We start from the raw sequence: 13801 nt of genomic DNA, 5'->3' as shown, positions 1-13801 counted from the left end.
GTACCCACGGGTATGCAAATTTATCCATGCCTGTACCCGACGGGTACCCGTACCTATTGGGTACCCAATATGTAGATCAAATAGTACACAAGTTATCCATAATTTTACATTCATACATAGCACATCTAACAAAAAAAACTTTTATTTCAACTCGATAACAAATAGATGGATACAAGACAATCTCAATTCAGATTGACAATTGGTGATACTTTAACACAGGTTAACAAACTCACCAAATAACATCTGACAAGTAATATGTCAGTATAAATGAGTAGGGTATGTGTATATCCATGGGTATAAGGCTATACCCGTGCCCTATCCATGACTTAACCAGTAGGGTATGGGTATACCCATGATATAAAATTGTGCCCATACCCTGTTCATGCGGGTACGGTATCCGCAGGTAGCCGTACCCATGGGTAAAATTACCATACTTAATCGCAACCTAGGTGCGTGGAGATTGGATGGAGGATATTAACCGCAACCTCCCATTAACGTTTACAGGTGCCAACACTCCACCATCAGAAAATGATAATGATGGTACCATGACGGCAACAGGTGAGGCTATTGCTGCTAATCTCGTACCTTAAGATGAATCTTCTATTTGCAGTACCATGATTGCAACGTGTGAGACTATAACTCAACCCACAATCTAAAATTCTATTTAATTCGTAATCACTGTTATGCTCATATTCGACAAGAGCCTGTTCAAAACAACAAAATGTTAGCAATTTAGCAAATAATTTCTGTCTAAGGGAAATATAAACATTTCAGCACACAATCTAAAAACTGCAATCTCAAAAAGAAGAAAACGGAACGGCTGATTCTGTGGGAAAGAAATTATGTGAGAATTAATTCTGTAGAATCCTGCCAAAAAAAAGAGACGGCCCTTAGAGCGGCAGCGCGTCGTTCGATATGCATCAAGTCAAGCCAAGTCGTTGCCAACCCGATGAGCCGTACAATGGAACCATTAACCCGTCAAGTCGCGCTCTCACGACATGACCTCATCGCCGAGGTGAAATTACATATGAGGAAAATAATCCTGGACTACGAAAGCTGCCCTTGTGTGGTAGAACCAGGTCTTCCACCGGGCGGTCAGCCAAGTACTGAAGCCCCTATCTTGATATAGAATAGAAGTGAGTTCACACTAAAAATAGAAGAAGCCCTATGATTTTGGAGCCCTGCTATCAATCACTTCGGTAAAGGGATCGAAAGATTATGGTCTGAAATAGAGATTTGAGAGTCCCTCGTGTGAGTACGTGCTGAAGAGCAAGGAGTGAAAGTGCGTTCATCTTTTTTTCTGCTAGTTGTTTCCTGCTAATAGTGATTAGTGAGTACCCCAATGTCCGCCGGTGTTCACATCCAGTCTTCTCTTGGCTTGGGCACATAGGAATATCGGCAATACGATGTTTGGTATAAATGAAACAGAGAAATATAGCGCGGAAATAAAAGCGAAATCCCTTGTGAGATTTTCTATACAAGAAGCAGTTAAGCTTGGCCTGCTCTGCCCTGCCCTCTTCTTCCTCCTCTTCTCTTCTCCATCCAGGAGAGGATTGCTTCAGGTTGGGCACTCCTCTCTCTCCCCCTCCCTTTTTTTTCCTGCGTGTTTCCGCTACGCTAATCCATTTCTAGTTCTTGGCCGGGCATGCGCTCCCGATCTTCCCTGCTCTAATTTTCTGCGCTTTATCTCCAGGTTCTCCCTCTTCCAGGCGCTTTCCTCACCCCCAATCGCGGCCGAAATTCCGGACCTTTTCCAGCGGCAGAACCGTTGAGTGCGGCGGCGGCGACCGCCGACCGAGCCAAGAATCCATAGATTTCCTTCTGGCGAGCTAGGCCTTCTCCTAGAGGCGTTTCTTGGGAGCCATATTTGGTTCCGGATCCATGCTGGCCGACGACATCTTGGGCTACCCTTTCCCCGCCTAGTATTATTTTCTTCGCGAGGGTTTCTTGGTTCCTCGGAGGTCCTCCAAGTTCTTGCCAATCTGGCCAATCTGGCCCCAACCCCGGGGCGCGGCCGTGTTAGGGTTCGGGGGGCTGGATGGGGTCGGTCGTGGATTTTGTGGAGATCAGCTCCGACGAGGAGGACCTTCCCATGCCCAGGAAGCCAGCTGACGACTGGCTTGGGAAGCTTTTGAATGATGATGAGCCAAATGGAGACGATTTCTTTGATCTCGTGGTGATGGGTGAGTTCTCGCCGCCACAGAAGAAGGCCAACCCCGCCGCCGGCGGTGGTGGTGGTGATGATGAGGATGATGATGATTGTGTGGTTCTAGATGGTGACCCTGAGAAGGCTATTACCATCGGGGAGGACAAGGGGAGTGTGGGAGATAGCAGCTCCGATGAATTGCAGATAGTTGGGGAGAAAGGACCGGTATTTGTTTCCTTCCATTTCATCACAGCAATGCATTTTGTTCATACCATATAAGCAGTGCCTTGTTATGTTCGACACTATGTATGGAAATGAAATGCTTTGTACTATGCATGACCATCTTGTGCTGATTTCTTTGGATGTATATATGTGAATTTGGATCGAGTCACGGATATTGTTTAGAGAGCTTGCATTAATTTAGTAGTTTCAAACACTATGAATGTGGTTAAAGATGCATCATTCAACATGCAACATGGAGATGGTTTGCTTAATGACACATATTAATTCATGCCTACCTGTCTTTATTGCTTATGAATATATTTGTGGTTTTTAATTCATGTTAAATTTAACAAAAGATAATTTAGGGCTTTCCATAGAAGCTACAGTTTTACCTGCAGGCAGGCTTCAGTAGCATTCCTTCGATGTTTAACCTTAACAAGTTCTCATTTTTTTTGCAGGTAGCGTGCAGGGACTTCCCTCATTCACGCCATCTATGTTCTAACTTGCCCTTCAGCGCTACTTCTCATGTGAAGCATTGTAGCATGGTAAGTAACAAGTGTTAACTACATGATGCTGTTGGTGAATACTAGTTGAGTATCATTAGACAATGTACATTTTTTAAGCCATTTTAATTGTTACTTCTTAAATGCAGTGTCACTGTTTTGTATGTGATGCTCCAGCTCCATGTAATTATTGGGGTAAAGGTATCCAGCTTAATGATCATTGTCATGCTACGGATAAGGAATCAAAGTGGAAACAGCTGCGGCAAGCATTCAAGTCTAAAAGTCTTCCAGCATCTCGTCCAGAACAATGCCAGAATGCCATCTACCCAACAATGGCACCATCCATTAAGAAGGATATACAGTGTCAAGTCGCGTCTTTTGCAAACAGAAGTCCTCTTGTGCATGTTATGAGCCAAAACCAACAAAGACACACTTCAGTTAGAGTCTCACTGAATGTAGGACGGACTATCAGTACACCAAGAGCATCCCTTGCGACAAAAGCGGGGAGAAGTACAAACAATGTCCACACTGCTCAAAACATTCATTCACGTGGAAACTTCAAAAGAGTAGGGACAGCTTCTCCAGGTCACACAATCCGAAATGCTGACCAATTTGGTCCTAGTGCTCCAATCAGTACCCCGTCCCTTATGAACAATGCATTGCCACATGTATCACAGCCAGTTCAAGCTATACCAGGAACTAATACTACCCATTTATCTCAGCAAGTTCAACCTATACAAAGAACCAATCCTTTCAGTGGTACTGTCAAGAAAAGTGCCCCTCAGAGATCTCTCAGTGCGCCAATAGCATCTCAGGGGCAACAAGGTCAGCTGGCAGCATCTTCACAGGCTGCCTCAAATGTAGTGCACGGCGTAGGACCTCAACTTTCCCGGTGCACCTCGCTTATGAATGAGAGCAGACAATTCCTGCCAGAACCAGTAATCGATGTTTCCACACAAAGCTGGCAAGACATACTTGCTAGTGTGGCATCGGATCTGGGAGTATTAGATGATTCTGCTTACAATACCAGTACTTCACGGTCCCAGCAGCCTGTGAGGACTTCCCCTCAACCTCTGGATGCCGGTGCAAACCAAGGGGAGGAGGGCCTTCATGCCGAGTCTGTTGCGTCAGCCGTAAACCTGATGACTTCTAGTGGGCATGGCTTGCACATTCATACAACAGGTGGTGGTACCCAGACAAATGCTCCTAAGCAAACTTTGCATCCTCTGAATTATGGTGGCAGTCTTAGTCCAGATGAAGCTCATCTTGATGGTTTTCTAAGCCCCCCTGCAGATGAATTATTGTTAGAAGCTGCTCATCAGAGGGACTCTTCCGGATTGGATTCTACAGGCCTTATATTTGACTTTGAACTCGACGACTGGGCTTAAGCAGCACTCTCAAAGTCGGAGGCTGTCCCGTCTTTAGCATTTGGCGGGCTTCGTGGACAATAGGACAATAAAACCGGTGATGTTACTAGTAGCTGGTCCGTAGGGTTTTCCTTCACATGAGAGGTGAAGATGTTCCTTGTACAGTAATTAACTAGGTTGTGTGGTGGAGATATTTTCTTAGATGGGTTGGTGTTTAACCTGTCGGTCATACGGGCCTTTTTATTAGGAGGCCGCAGATGCTAGTAATCTTTGTCACTCTGTAATAGAAGAGCAGAATTTCCACTACCTAGCTATTGGTCATATTTCTATGGGCCATATACTATTCTAGCGCCAAAAACGCCTGTTTGTGGTACATGTTGTTGATTGCCTGCTGGCATTGTGAGGCATTTGATTATGCATGCTTGATAGTATTATTAGGAGAAAAGAGTGCCTCATGAAAATTCTTAGCTGGAGAGTAGTCCCTAGACTGGTTATTCACTAGTTATTCTGTAAGAAAATCACTAGGGACTACTCTCCAGCCAAGTTCTTACAGAATAACTAGGGACAGAGGGTTTGATTCCCTGGTTCTTAACTAGGTGCAGAATAACTAGTGCTAAAAATTCACTAGTCTGTTATACGATGCCTACTGATCGTCAAGGGTTTGAACCTGTGGAAACGAGAAACGCGAGTGTTCGCTAATCTCAAACATGTAACGATCTGTCCCGGGTGTGGTGGACCTCATCTTTTGCGGATTGGGACGACTGGGAACATGCTGGAGCTTCCGGTGGTGACCGATTTGTGAGGGGTTAGCCTACTCAGTGTGGTGTAGGTGTGAGAGTGGATGTCCTGCACGCAGCGGCAGCTGCACGCAGTTATCCGGCCGCACCCGAGTCGCGTGGTGATGCGTGCAGTTTGATTTGCTAAAGCGCTAAAGCGGAGATACATCGTGTAATACAGAGAGATACACTATGTCGCGTCCGTGCAGTGGGCTCGGTCCATGGTACTTGTCTGACGCGGACAAGAGACGTGCCCCGCGCGTCGTGCAGAGTGGGCCATCGTTTCTCTGCACCGCTGGCCCCGGTGGTCTGCCCGGAAAGCTATGTACGGGACTGGGCCTTGTGATTAGTCGCATTTGGTGCGTCTCGCACGAATTCCTTTCCCCGTCTTGGTGGGCGAAGAGCAAGGTGAGCAGCAAGAACAGCACCGGCGTCGGGGCCGCTTCCTGTTCCGGCTGGCGCTGCTCATGGCGAATCTCAGAGCGAAGACGGAGGCGGCGTTGGACTCTGGGTGAGTGAACCCCCTTGTCTTTAGTTGTTCTGGGTTGAAATATAGATCTAACTAGCTCGTTCCGGTCGCCGGTGCTGCAGAACGATCTCATCGGCAACGGGTTCAGAGGCGTGCGAGCCGCCGTTTGTTTTGGGCGAGGGCGGTGACGCTTTGCCCGATTCGGCCGTAGTCTCGCCGGATTCGGCCGTCGAAGCTCCCTCGCCGGACATTCGTCGGTTGGATCGAGGGGTGGGCTTGCTGATGTCCAGTCCTCCGGGGCTTCCTGCAAGAGCTTCAGTGCTGGTGGCGGAGATGTGGCGTCCGCAAACCCCGGGTGCGGGACTCCTGCCGTCTTCTCGCGCACATCCGCCGAGTCCAGCCGCCGCAGTGGCTCTTCGGGTTCCTGCACGACATTCAGTTCTGGGGGCGTGGTCGTGCCGTCGGCGCGAGACTGCGACGATACGCCGGCCGTCGTCTCGAGCTCGGTCGTGCAGTCCTTAGCCCAAAACGGGCCGGGTTCGGGGAACACCACCATCCGCGTTGGCTGGAAGCGCAGCTAGCTACTGATTTTCTGCCGTTTACGCCAATTGTGCATTTTCCTGTTCTCAGTCGTGCGAGCAAGTACTGAAATATTCATTAGACTTGTGAATTTGGGTAGGGCTCTGGATAAAGACTGGAGGAAACAACAGAAATCTGAATCAACCCTTCCCAACAAGTTCGTAGATGTTTTGCTTAAGCCCTAACCAGTGGTTGGTCAGCAAAAAAATACCCGTGCCACTGCTGTAGTATGTCCCTGGTTAATTTTCAGTGACAAAAAGAGCTTGAATTGCTAGTAATAAGAAGCACCGTAATTGCGTGATTAAGTTCTTTCTGGTCAATGTTATTCTGTTCGGTGATTATCTGTTGGATGGTGACTTTTCTTAGTGTTCAAACATTGCAAAGGGAAAGCTATACTTCGGTGGAATCCATTTGCAGAAGTTTAGTGAATTTCGTGCAGCAGTCTGAATGTAGAGTGGGGGAGAGAATATAGACTGAATCAGGCTTGTCATAAAATGGTCCTTGTCATAAAAATGGTCCTTACAGTTCAATAAAGTTTAGTGAATTTCGTGCAGCAGTCTGAATGTAGAGTGGGGGAGAGAATATAGACTGAATCAGGCTGGATGGTACTGCAATTTTAATTCATGCTATTAGTCTTAGCCTTGGCGTGTGATTTTCATTTCCCAATAAGGGATGTCACAACTTTATTGAACTGTAAAATTGACATAGTGCTGTTGTTCCTATATTTCCTGCTTTGACCTGCCTCATGCGTTTTTCAAAAATGTTTGATGTGCTGGCTCGCTGTGTGGTTGCGTCTCTTTTGTATTGGTGGAACCTTTTTTGTCAGTGCAAAACGTGCAAAACGATCTGTGCTGTCCACGGCTGGCTGGTGCATGGGCCTTAAATACATGCAGGTGGGTGCAATGTTTAGTGCAACGGTAATATTGTGTCCTCACGTCTGTACATGTGCAGTGCTTGCGTTAGATGGGTTAGTCCGGTTGTCAGTGCATAGTACAACTAATACGCACGTCGGCGGTGCTCTATACTCAAAGTAGCACTTCCAGCGAGTCCTAATCGCGACTCTTCCCCAGCCGTGGATGCGCTGCGTGCAGCGATGGACTTCTCGTGTAGGTGTGGGTGAATTGCGGTGCTATTGTTCGCATGTTTGTGTACGATTCTTGTAATTGATACCCTGCTTCTCTAATATGAAAATGAAAGTTTTAGGATATATAGTGGCCAATTTCTCTCGATTTTCTTTTTTACAGAAGGGACAAGGTGGAATTGTTGGTGTGAAACCGAGGACTGAAGGCAGGGGTGAGGATTACTGGGTATCTATGTGAAGTTGTCAGAAAATGGCCAAATTTTTCGAGATATAGTGGCCAAATTCTTGGATAGAACACAAGAATTTCACATATGCGCTGCATAAATTGTGGGCCTTGTTTAAACTAACAAATCAGGAAATTCCCACATCACGGACGGATTTTATTCAACCAAACATACGTATATGGCATTGACACGCGAGCTATTTACGACGACACTTGTACCGCACCATATATCATGCATGTTTCAGTCCACTCCCATGGTGGACAGCCAAGAACATGTTGCATCCTCTCCAAGCCGTTCCTTTTTTCCCACACAATTCTTTCAGGGTGCCTCACGCAAGTACTTGGACAAGCGGGCATCGGATCGCCACGGTAGGCCGGTGCGCGCGCCGATGGCTCTGCATTTGATGCCTGCCTGCCACACGAACAGCAAACCAAACCAAACCAATCAGGCTCTCAGTGTACATCTCAGTCGGAATAAAGCCACTTCTTTCGTGGCATTAGCAGATTGAGCACTGTTTTACCACTTGACAGGCAAAAGGCAGCATCTTTTCCGGAGCCATCTCTGTGCACAGCCCTGTGTAGAATCAACAGGGGGGAATTTCGACAGTCACCATCTATGTATTTGAAAGCAAAAATAACTGGCCTGAACTTATGCCAGCGAGAAATCAGTACGCCTACTGCTTATTCATACGTACTCCCTCCGTTCCAAATTACTCGTCATGGTTTTAGTTTAAATTTGAACTAAAACCATGACGAGTAATTTGGAACGGAGGGAGTAGCAATCTTCCTATACGCGAAAGATAATATCATGAATAAGAAAGGAACAAGTTGATATGCCTCACCGTAGAGCACTGCTCCTATGAACGCATCGCCACAACCGGTGGTGTCAACAAGCTCTGGAGCGGGGATTTTTTCTGCTGTTCCTATGAGCAATCTTCCGTGTATAGTCCCATGCCCTCTTCCAGAGAGTCTCATGAACTAGAATGATAAATTTCAAAACGGTAAAATCCTAACAGATGTCAGTTTCTTCAGTAATTTCGGTGACCCGACATTGTTAAATGGCTGCGAGGACCAGAAACATTGTCAATTTTTTCATACCTTGGATGATACACAAGTTGGCAGATTGTCATCTTTATGCACTTTAAGCCTTAAGGACTCAGCAACATTCCCAATATCTACCGCATCTATTCCAGAATCATCTGTTCAGGAAGGTACCGGATGACCAGAAAATAAAATAAAATGAGCCTGAAAAATCTCGAAGGCCACAATTACGCATCATGTTGATCCTTGCTGGTGTTATTCTTATCAGGACAAGACCAAAAGTTTTAAAGCTGATCACCTTCGATCCTCTCAAGCATCATGCACCCGTTTTCTCCAAGGGTTGCAATGACGAACCTCGCACGGGGATATTGCACAAGGATCTCTAGTAGTGCAGAAGGAATGCAGGAAATTGATGTCCATTTCTTTAAAAAGAAGACGTCGCTGAAATTAGTGTGTGCATAAAGCAATGCAAGGTGTACTGAGAGCATACAATTGGACACAAGGAATATTCACTTCTGCTAAAATGTGTCATGGCCTCACGATACCTCTGGAAATTTACCCGAACAGACAATGTAACTCGATAGGTCGAGCAGATGCCCCAGTTCTGTCTTTGTTCTTTCTGGTTCCGCATCAACCAGTATTGGGATCTTCATTAGATCAGCCTGTGCATCATGCAACACACTCCAACTGGGATATATTTATCTTGCAGGTTTTATGTAGTCTTACTGTAGTATACTAGTTATCTACAGAAATTCAATTTAAATCTTCTAAATAACAAGAAGGAAAAGAATTAGTTTGCCACTAAGGATACACCTGGACTTTTGAAGATTGAACAACACATACAAAGTGGCAAAACAAAAACATGTATGATGTACGTATCAGTGAATTAATGCTGCAACAACTTGAAAAAAAAAACTACCTGCTTACCAACAGATAGTGCCATTTCATGTGAATATCCGTCTAGGTATAGCAAGTTAACATCTTGTAGTGCAGCTGACAAATTTGACACTGATATGTCACCAGGAACCATTGGAGGGTAGCCTGACGTGATTATACATGTTCGGGTTTTCCTACAAACGCAAAGAGTTTTATAAGTACGTGTATGATAATTCGTTTATGATGCCATAAAGTAATTTGCAAAAGTTGAATAAGAGCAGTGTACCATAATCCTATTCTTAAACAAGTTTAACAGTTTCATTCATGTAGAAATTGATTCAGGAACCAGTAAAACAATGAAAGTGGACAGCAAATGACAGAATGGTTATGTGTAGAAAAAATATTGTCCTTTGTTTCTATGTATACTCTAAATTGTATGTCTGATCTAAACATGCAGTATCCTGAACGAACACCGTGGAGGCCTTTTAGTAACAATTTACGTTATGTTGTTGTTATGGCGCTGCTAGAAGGAGGGCGCGAGAGGGCCGGCCGGGGACCTTTTTTGCCCATGGCCGGGCAAGAGGGAAGGGATTTCCTTCTTAATTCTTGCTTGATTAGATTGATACATCTCCTCTCTTTATATAGAGAGGTTTACTTGACTTCCAAGTAAGCGACCCTTATCTCTAATTAACCCTAAGACTAATGGGCTATACCGCCAGCCCAGGCCCAAGTTTACTTGACTTCCAAGCAAGCGACCCTTATCTCTAATTAGGCCCATTACGTACTCTAACAGTTGTCAAAAGAATTCATGTCGAAGTGCATAACAAGAAAGGATATTGGAAAAAGATGTTCGTATGACAAGGTCTTCAGATGACACTCAGATAAATAGGAAACTTTATTTTGGGAAATTTATCTATATGTACTGGCAGAGTAGACAAGATGACCAGCAAATCTACATTCAGCTGTGTGGACTGTTTCACTCACCTAGTTATAACTACATGAAACTAAGTACTAGCTGCCTTTAAATAAAGCTGATGAAGAAAAGATATGTTCTCACGTTTTCTTATCAATAATGACATAAACAAATGTTGTGTTTCCACCATCAGAGATCTGCAAAGCAGAATCACATAGAATATGAGACAAAAAATCAAAGGGAAGTCCAGTCTGATATTTCACTGTAGATTTCACATGCATCTCTCATCTGTTAATGCTTTGACTCTCTGTAGAAGACATATCATTGCCAAAATGGGTGGTTTAACTGATGACATGTATTTTTTATTTCTTGAACACAAGAACAAATTGTGTGGTCGTGTAATTTCTTTTTCTAGAGAATTAGTACCATCCAACTTAATATTAGACATATCCGCTAAAACAGAGTATTAGAGATGTGTTTTCTATCCATGTTAGAAGTACCCACGTTCAGTATTTCAGTTATGTTTTTTTATTCTTGGGCAGTGGCCATAATTTCAGTGGTACTGTCTGAAAGGGATGCTGCTATCCTCCTGGTGGCAGCAACAAATATATGAGCCCTGAGTCTAGCTTCCTCGCCATTCATGGTTAGAGGCTGGACAAGGCAAGACCTTTCATCATTGCTGTCTGTAGGTGGTGGCACCTCCTCACCTGCTCATTTGGTGAGGACGGTGGTGTGTGTGCGTGTGTCCCTCCTGCTGGGAGGTACCTGTATTCTCTTCCCGTTCAATGAAATGAAATGCAAAGTCTTTTGCATTTTCTCGAAACAAATATATGAGCCCGGAAAGCAGAATGCTACAAATCTGAATGTTTATTTTGGGGAAACAGTTAGAAAGTGTTGTGCCTTGCCTATGACCATATCATCACTTGCATGCACATGATGAAATAGTTCAGTCGTAATTCAAGCCTTACTATAACATGTGACACGTCAATCCCAGCTTCCTCGAGTTCCGAACGAACAGTTCCTCCTATTTCATCGTTGGCCACCTGAAAAGACATAAGTTGAGCGAAGTTAAGTAAAGCTTAGGGCATCTCTAAGATATCTCTTAAAAGTTACTCCCTCTGTCCTGTAATGTAAGACGTTCTGACACTACAATAGTGTTAAAAAACGTCTTACATTATGGGACGGAGGGAGTACATTTGAGGGGGGAAATTTCGTTTAGGGGATTAATCATCATCTAGCAAATCCCTTATAAAGTTTAGTACCTCAAGTATGACTTTTTCCCCCTAAAAACTTTCCCTCACTTGCTCAAATTTAGTCCAGCCGCGACCGTTCTCAGGAAAAATAAGGCCGAGCCCCGCTGCTTCCCACTTGCCCACATTTTTCCCACTCAACCCCTGATGGCGATGCCGCTTGCCCCGCCGCCGGCTGTCCCCGGCCTCGATGATCGATGAAGTGGAAAGCCCCACCTCTAGCCACCCTCGCCGGCGCCAAAGACCAACCGCCGGCCGCGAATTCGGCGCCACAAGGACCAAAACGGCAGCTCCAAGGGAAGAACGGTACCGAGAGCTTTCGGTCGCCGGCGGTGGTCGTTGCTTGCTCCGTCGCCACCACCCTACTACCCTTGTTGGCGCCGACCAGCAAACGGGATCGTCGGCCATCGACCAGGGCGGACACCATGATGGTCGGGACGAAAAGAAGGCCGCCGGCCCCTCGGCCTCCTGCAGCCGCGCCGACACCCCCTCCACCTCTGGTGGCGGAAGAAGACATGGATTCAGACGATACTAGGGGCGAGGCCGACGTGCTCGAGGATATGCCGGCAAGGTAAAAGTTTCCATGTTTTCCGTTTTGTTTTGCAATTGCTCAAGAGAGTGATGCATGATGTGATATTGATTGCTGCTCCCTCCGTTTCTAAATATAAGTATTTTTAAGTATTTCAATACGTACTACATACGTGTGTATCTAGACATATTTTAGAGTGTAGATCCACTTATTTTGCTCCGTATGTATTTCATATTGGAATCTCTAAAAGAGTAAAAGGGCTTATATTTAGGAACGGATGGAGTAGTTTTTTTTTTTTTGCTTTTGTAGTGAGCAAATGAATGATGGTGTGGCCGATTTCATGGAACAATTAAATGTAAGTCACACACTCGGCCTTGACGACCCAAGAGATGATGAGAAATGTTGAGGTCGAGGAGGTGGAGGGTGTCAAGGATACCAAAACATCAAAAAAGAGCGGTTGGTCCTGCAACTACAAGACCAAGGAAAACAAAGCTTTTTTGTGTACCTTGGGCCAATGTTTAGTTGAGCTTGTTGAGTTGTGCCCTCAGCACTAACCCTTGTTGCACTATTGGTGTTTGTGGACTTCTCGTGTGTGTGTGTGTGTTGTGTACCTTTGTATGGATATTGTGGCTCGGGCAGTTTGCTTTATATATAAAGCGGGGCGAAAGCCTTTTTCGGTACTAAATGAGCGGCAATTAATATGGATTGGAGGTGTTTATTTTGAAATGTGATGAATTTGTTCCAATTGTTTGAGCAAATGTTTGAAAGAATTGGTAAAAGTAAAATTTCTGAGGGATCAAGTTTTACGTGATCCTACCATCTCAATGGAAAATCCGTAAGGTCAAAATACTCAACGTGTTGCCACAAGACGAGGTGGAGGAATTTACTACCTTGGAGATGAGCCTTGTGTTGAGGCCCAGACGAGCAGCGCCTGTCAATGCGTTCCCGGCGTTCCCGCCTCCCGATATCTGCGCACACAAAGAACCACCAGGGAATGGCCACTAGTACTCAAGGTACAGCATACACCCTGCCGCAAATCCAGCTCGTGGAGGGGGAACAACCGCGCGCACGGAAGGGGTAGGGTACCTGCAGCTCCCCGCTGCGGATCTTGTCGTCGGGCCGCGGGTACGCGTCCACCGTGGCCAGGTAGTCCAGCGTCACCAGCCCGCACCCCAGCTGCAAAAGCAAAAAGGAAGGAAGCTCAGTCACGGCCGATTCATCAGACCCATGACCAGCATTGGCCTGTGAGTGAGAAGGTTAGTGTACGAGGCCGCCCAGTGTCGCACCACGACGCGGTTCGCGGCGAGGACATGGACAGCGGCGGCACGGGCACCGGATGGCGCGGCGGAGCGGAGGAATCCACGGCGGCGGACCGCGGCAGAGGGGAGGGGAAGATACGGCGACGGCAAGTAGCGGATGAGCGACATGGTGGGCGGATGTGGGTGGACAGCGACGGTCAGAGCCGGGAGTGGTTGCGATCGACTTGCGAGTTGCGACGTTGAGAGAGTTTGGAAGGTAGCTGACGAGAGTGAAGTGAGTGTGGGCCCCGGCTTCCGTCGGATTTGCGCTTGGTGCCGAGTAGTCCTGCGAAAGTGTTTTGTTCTCTTGTGGGCGATCTCGACTGTTCGGACCATTGGAATACAACTCTTGCTAGAGATTCAGGAGGTGTTTGGTTCGCCGATTTGTAACGTCAGTTTACGCTGGTAATGGATAACGTTGAATCTTGTTTGGATCGACCCGGCCGTAATGAGATAACGCGGGTCCCAGCCTAGTTGTAATCTCATTACGCCCAATATGCTGTGTAATCGTAAACTGCCGCACGATGC

General features: G+C 46.1%; 2 protein-coding genes and 1 long non-coding RNA gene across 5 annotated transcripts; 2 read left to right on the top strand and 1 right to left on the bottom strand.

The window, feature by feature from the left end:
* The first annotated feature begins 1417 nt into the window (after positions 1–1417).
* Positions 1418–4628, top strand: LOC119320505. Of its 2 annotated transcripts, XM_037594574.1 has the most exons (4): positions 1418–1562; positions 1694–2371; positions 2827–2913; positions 3021–4628. In XM_037594574.1, exons 2-4 carry the CDS (start codon positions 2039–2041, stop codon positions 4257–4259), a joined length of 1659 nt encoding a protein of 552 aa, XP_037450471.1. In that variant the 5' UTR covers positions 1418–1562; positions 1694–2038; the 3' UTR covers positions 4260–4628. The 2 variants fall into 2 exon arrangements, with proteins under 2 accessions (XP_037450471.1, XP_037450476.1); XM_037594579.1 differs by lacking the exon at positions 1418–1562 and having other exon boundaries at positions 1576–2371.
* A 685-nt stretch (positions 4629–5313) lies between these two features.
* Positions 5314–6375, top strand: LOC119320499. The gene is made up of 2 exons (XR_005155031.1): positions 5314–5525; positions 5606–6375. It is a non-coding gene; the product is annotated as an uncharacterized LOC119320499 (long non-coding RNA).
* Positions 6376–7435: 1060 nt separating this feature from the next.
* Positions 7436–13510, bottom strand: LOC119320473 (ketohexokinase-like). 2 transcript variants are annotated; one of them, XM_037594558.1, is made up of 12 exons: positions 13262–13510; positions 13062–13151; positions 12866–12943; positions 11165–11239; positions 10341–10393; positions 9327–9477; positions 8953–9069; positions 8706–8829; positions 8465–8550; positions 8209–8344; positions 7888–7940; positions 7436–7778 (listed from the first exon to the last, which is right to left on the bottom strand). In XM_037594558.1, exons 1-12 carry the CDS (start codon positions 13400–13402, stop codon positions 7686–7688), a joined length of 1197 nt encoding a protein of 398 aa, XP_037450455.1. In that variant the 5' UTR covers positions 13403–13510; the 3' UTR covers positions 7436–7685. The 2 variants fall into 2 exon arrangements, with proteins under 2 accessions (XP_037450455.1, XP_037450450.1); XM_037594553.1 differs by having other exon boundaries at positions 8465–8565; positions 13262–13496.
* Positions 13511–13801: the final 291 nt, after the last annotated feature.

The sequence above is a fragment of the Triticum dicoccoides genome, chromosome 1B (assembly GCF_002162155.2).
Source record: "Triticum dicoccoides isolate Atlit2015 ecotype Zavitan chromosome 1B, WEW_v2.0, whole genome shotgun sequence".
In the NCBI taxonomy this organism is placed as follows: Eukaryota; Viridiplantae; Streptophyta; class Magnoliopsida; order Poales; family Poaceae; genus Triticum; species Triticum dicoccoides.
Note: the sequence above shows the minus strand (reverse complement) of the source record. Positions and strands in the feature narration are given on the sequence as shown.